Source organism: Acanthisitta chloris, unplaced genomic scaffold (assembly GCF_000695815.1).
Source record: "Acanthisitta chloris isolate BGI_N310 unplaced genomic scaffold, ASM69581v1 scaffold6062, whole genome shotgun sequence".
NCBI lineage: Eukaryota > Metazoa > Chordata > Aves > Passeriformes > Acanthisittidae > Acanthisitta > Acanthisitta chloris.
Genome location: NW_008662059.1, coordinates 54,992 through 60,526, shown reverse-complemented (window position 1 = coordinate 60,526; position 5,535 = coordinate 54,992). Strand labels below are relative to the sequence as shown.

Sequence of the window (5,535 nt, the reverse complement as noted above, 5' to 3'; positions counted from 1 at the left end):
TGAAGCACCTGCTATTTTCTCCAAGCCCAACCTTCTTGGGCAGTAAAAAATAAAATCAGATTTAATTTCATTACTTCTTTTCTGTATATTGTTATGTTTCCCGTGTATGATTTATTGAGGTCTTGTACTGTAATGGAACCAAAATAGTTCCCTTATGGCAAGAACCTAAGGCTTGGACCAATTAATATATTAAGTCTCTGTTGATACTTGTGTTGTGAAGATAGACTTTTTAACGGGCTAATTAAGGGCTGTAATAGATGTTGCCTCAGTTGGGCTGTTATTGTCAAACTGGGACCATTGTTTCCTGAGGTCTCCTTTTCAAAATGCTCAAACAACCCAACTAAAAGCAGTTAACACTAACATCTAATAGAATGAGAACTCTTAGAACCATTTTGACTTATTTGTTTCAGGTGGTGCTGTGAGCACATGAATAGTGTGAGGGGACTCTTGGCTGCCTCTGTGATTTCTGTCCAGAACTCCTGCTTCATCTATCCCTCCTGTCAAAACTGCTTTTCTAGGCTGATACTGGATTCTAGAAGGTATGTCCTGTTTTGGGGATCTTTAACTGTCAGAGGCCTTGGGAGTCTCTGTTAGCTGAGCACAAGTTCAAACAAGTTGGTGAAAATGCAGCTGTTGTAGAGAGAAGTGCTAATTTCACATATTTACGTTACTTATCACTGTTTAGGTCTCTTTGTATCCCAGCGGCAGCTTGGAGGTTGTTATGGCTAGAGAGTTCTGTTGCATTCAGTGCCCTTCAGTATCAAAGGACAGTTCAGCAGAATAAATGGTGTGGGTTAATAGGTCCCAAGTGCATCCCCTGCATTCCATCCAGTCCCTCCATGCTGTTCTGAAGTTGGAAAATGTTGACTGGAAGCCCCTCCAAATCAAATCCTGATTTGATTTCTTTTTTACCTCATTCTATATGTGCAGTGCACCAGACAGTTCTCTGTGACTCTTTGCTTACTATGTGTCCAGAAATGTATGAGCTTTTCTTTTGAACCACAGTGTAGGTGAAATCTCTGACACACATAAGAACAGTAAATCAATGAATGTCAGCACTAAATGGGAAGAGCTGACTTCATAAAGCAAGGCTATCTGTTGTTTCACATGCTGAAGTACAAGATAACAGTGCTGTTTCCTGGTGATATTTTAAATCTAGGTATTAATACTAAAGCTGCAGGAAGAAAAATCCCAACCCAGAATGAAATGTGAAAAATGGGGGTGCAGGGAATTCAAAATTACACCACAACAAGTCACTCAAAGCCCAGTGTCTCTCCAGTTTCACAACAGGTTAGCATTTAATAAATCAGTAAAAGAAGCCAGAGACATTCTGTCATGATGCAGACACCTTGCTGAGCCTTTGGTGAGATTAATGCCACAAGGAGTAAAGAATGCAAAAAACCTTATAGTTTTTGATGGAATATTTGATACATTATAGTAGTAATACTTACAGCTGCAGTAAGGTTTTACCTCAGGAATGATTAACAGAAGTTCATGTATTCAATCTTTTTTTAATCCCTTTACTCTCTTTTGCCAGGTTTAACTGTCTAAAATGTGGCTGCACAGGTGAAGCTAAAGATGCAAGCTACAGATACAGATTGTGCCTAAGGATTGCTGACACTAACGATTTGTTTGACATCACTGTGTTTGGAAGCTGCTTAGATCCGTTCTTCGGGGTCACTGCAGAAAACCTGCAGAGGTAAGGAATAGACTGGCTCTGACCATAAAGCTGCTGGTTTATATTCAGCCTAAAAAAAAAATCGAGATAAGCCTAGATAGTGGGGAGACAACAGGGAAGAAGCTGCTAAAGTGCTCCCTTCCAGCGTTTCCTTGGTGCACATCACCTTGAGAAGACGCTAAAGTTTGGTTTCTTCCTGAAATCTTGACATTTTGAAGTGGATTACTTCTAAATAGCAGAAGAAATCCTCCATTTGTCCATGGAGGTACTACCTGCTAAGTGAGCTTCACAGTTTGGCTGGTTTGGCTTCTTCCTTGCACCCCTCCTCCTTTATTTGAAATGATTGAACTTCCTCTGTTTAAGTAAGTTGGCTTTTCCAGATAGAGCCTCTGGGTTTTGGTTTTTTAACAGTTTGGGTGCACCTTAGGACTTTTCTTCAATATGACTAGATTTTCCTTTAGCAAGAAGGGATTCCTTAGAAAGCCTGCTAGTCCTCAGAGCCTGACCACCAACATGATGAGCTTCAGACATTCTGAAGTGAAACACTGCCCAGATGGGGCATTCAGATACATCCCCTGCTTCTTTCTCTGTTTTGTTATTTTCCAGTGCCTTGTGTTATCACTAGCTCAAAGGTGAACACTTCTTTAGTCCCATATTAGCAGCATTAGCAACATACTCATGGCAGGCATTCAGCCCTACGCTGCTGTGCTGCTGTCAGTCATGAAAGGCAGTTATTTCCATATGATACTGCTGTGCTGTAAAGATGCAGGCAGGCAGGATGTGTAAGCAATAGCAGTATATTGACAGCATTATACAGTCATTGTGTTGATAGAAAAATCATAGCCACGTGGGGAACACCTGAAAGTTCTACGTGTAGTAAACCTCAGAGTAGTGGGTTTGTTTGCTTCTATTTCACTAACAAATTAAGTGAACTAAACAATTGAATTTATAGGTTCTGAATTTCCTGTTTTCATTGTGTGCTGAGTTTAAGCTCCCACAGAATCGTCTCCTTGGCATGTGTCCTCTTAGCACTATACTACTGCTGAAATGCTATGTGAGGCTTCCTTTGTTGGTCCAATACTTCTGTATGTTTTTATTCAAGGTATATTCAAGACTTGCATCAGCTGTCAGGAGAAACCAACACAGAGGCATCTACAGGAGTGTTAGTTCAAGCAGTAGAAGCCTGTTTCATTGGGAAAAGATTTATATTTGGAGTGAAGGTAACTTTTAATCCATACTCTCTTTTAATGAGTTTTTTTCATTAGCTTTTGTAGCCTGTTAGGGGATTAGACTGAGTTATCAAAGCAGCATGTGCAACATCTTTTGGGAATTTGAGAAAATGTAAGGCTAGGACATGAGAAGGATTCTGCTTCTTTTCCCCAAGACTCCTGTGTTATTTTCAAGTGAGTCACATCCAAAGTCATCTTAAATGGCAGTAGTCAGCTTGACAGCTTGTCAGGGTGCTTCTCAGAGAGCCTGAGCAGTGCCAGCTCCTGTGCATATCAGTAACAGCTTGGAGCCTGTAAAAAAAACTTGTATGGTTTGAGCAAGAAACACTGTCTTTCCCAGCACTACCTTACCTTTCCCATGCTGCATAATCTCCTGGTCTCTGAAATGTAAGGAGAAACACATCCCTTTGCAGCATTTTAGTATTTCTGGATTTAAGAGCGTGTTTCAAAATGTTGATAAAGTACAGCTGTTCAGCATATTCATCTGTGGCTCTTTCATGTGTTTAACAGACTTTGAAATATTAGTTCTTAGCAATATTTCCATAGAAACAGTTTTCTAAGTTCTCTTCAAGTGGTGCTTGTGTGAGTCATTCATATTATGAAGACTGTGAAATAAAGTCTACCTGGCAGGTGTGTCTTTCCTCTCCCACAGGTACCATGAAGCTTATATCTGAGGTGAGATTTTTCTAATGCACAGCATCTTAATTAATGGAAGTTGGAGCACTTAATGGATTCACTTTACTTACCTGGAACCCTTCACCAGGTCTCTGGGCCTGGTGCCTTTACAAATACAACTAATCCCTCATATCAACAGCCTTGAAGGGCTGAATATGCATTCACAGACTATTTGTTCAGCCCTTGTCTGTAGACATTTCTGTATAGTTGTGTTCAGCTATGCATAGAGTTGTACCTTCTCAGATAAAATTCAGAATTAGCATAACGTAGTTTTTAAAGACTTACCTGGAAGGGTATTGTCCTTGGCTAACAGCCTTCAGCCTCAACCTTTGCATACACTCAGGAAGAAGGAGGGTTGTTGGAGATAACTGTATTTGCTTTATTTGGCCTCTCTGGCATTTCCAGACCTTGAGGGGTAGATGGGAAAGCGTTTATCCACTCCTTAAAACATTAGATAATTCCCTCTGCTTTTAATGTCATTTTCCACCGGCAATAGAGAGAGAGAAGCAGGTTTTATAAAGAATTACAGCTGAGACTCCTTTGAAACACTACTCTCCAAAGAAATCTGAGCAGATAAAGGTTGTAGCTTATTTCCCTTTCTCAGAAGTACTGCATAGAAAATGTCATGCTGCCTTTGATAGCTGAGTTGCCAAGTCAAGTATCTGGTACCAGAGTGCCTTGCTTCAAGTGCTGCCCAGTGCCTCCTGGATGAAAGCAAAGCAGTGGCCTTAGGCAGCTAGCCATTTGCACTGAGCTGCACTGAAGGAAGCCCAGAAGCTTCCAGTGCCCTTTTAAAGGGAGGAAGCAATTTTCTGTGAAGTCCTTTCTTTGAGTTCTTGGTTGTTTTTCCAGCTCTGAAACTCTGCGTAACTGTAACAAGCAAAGAACCTCTCACTGTGGTGCCCTTTATAGCCCTTGCCAGTGCTTATTTCCCAGGGACTGCTTTGTGTGACAAACTGTTTTGTATTCTCTTCCCTGCAAATCCTGACAAAAAGTAAGACCTAAATTAAAGCCTCACTTAAAAGACATGTTAACTTATTTTTTTATGGCAAAATAAAGCACTGTACTAAGTTGGTTGTCTTTTTGTTTTCTTTTTCCCTCCAGGGTTGTGCAAGGGAAGATGGAGGTCATTCTGCTGCCAGCAGCATCTTGCAAAACTGTTCCAGAATTAATAGAAGTACGAAAAACCTTACAGCTTGCCAGATCTTCCTGCCAAACACTGCTGTTACTGGCTTTACTGTTATCAGCTACTTAGATCGTCTCCTGCAGTCGGCAAAATTCAGGAGCTGTAATAACAACTCATCTTTACCTGATGCATCATCAGTTCTGATAGATGAACCTGTCAGTGAGCTCAGCAGCTTGTCTAGCCTGAGCAGAAACTCCTGTTTTGTTCAGTCTAGTGGCAGAGAAAGTTCTTTTGGGTCCTGGCACCCGTCCTTCAGCCTGACTTCGTCTGTTGCTTGGGTAACAGCAGAAGACTTTCCCACTCTGAAAGTGGGAAAGCTGGGGAGTGAACAGCATGAACAAGAGGCAGTGCCTGTCTCTGCAGAATTGTGCAGTGTAAGCCTCAACAATCAAACTCTTTGGGATTCACAGTTTTGCAGCTCTTTTGTGAAGGAAAGGGATAGGGATAAAGAGGAGGATAATGAATTGAGTTCACAACTCAGTCAGACTGACAATGTCTCTGCAACGGATAAATTAGAGAATATATCCTCTTCAAAGACTGAATGTTCACATGGAAACCGTTCCAGGATGTTAGAACATCCCTTGGAATTTAAGATAGAAAACATTTACCCAAAAGCTAATAGTAGACATCATTCTTACCTAGAAAAATCCCACAACTCCCTTGTTTACCAGAGAGGTGTGTCAACTTCTAGTCATGCAAGTGTAGCTGGAGTGTCTCAGAAGGACTCTATGCTTTGGGAAGAGCTCCCATTCTCAGAAAGCCTAAAT

The 5,535-nt window shown here is 41.1% G+C and overlaps 1 protein-coding gene across 1 annotated transcript in view; it reads left to right on the top strand.

Moving 5' to 3' along the window:
* Window positions 1-426: 426 nt before the first annotated feature.
* Window positions 427-5,535, top strand: part of DDIAS (DNA damage-induced apoptosis suppressor) — a 6,755-nt gene continuing 1,646 nt past the window's right edge. The window contains 4 exon segments of the mRNA XM_009070453.1: window positions 427-539; window positions 1,538-1,699; window positions 2,781-2,898; window positions 4,687-5,533. Coding sequence (XP_009068701.1) covers window positions 427-539; window positions 1,538-1,699; window positions 2,781-2,898; window positions 4,687-5,533 — 1,240 coding nt within the window.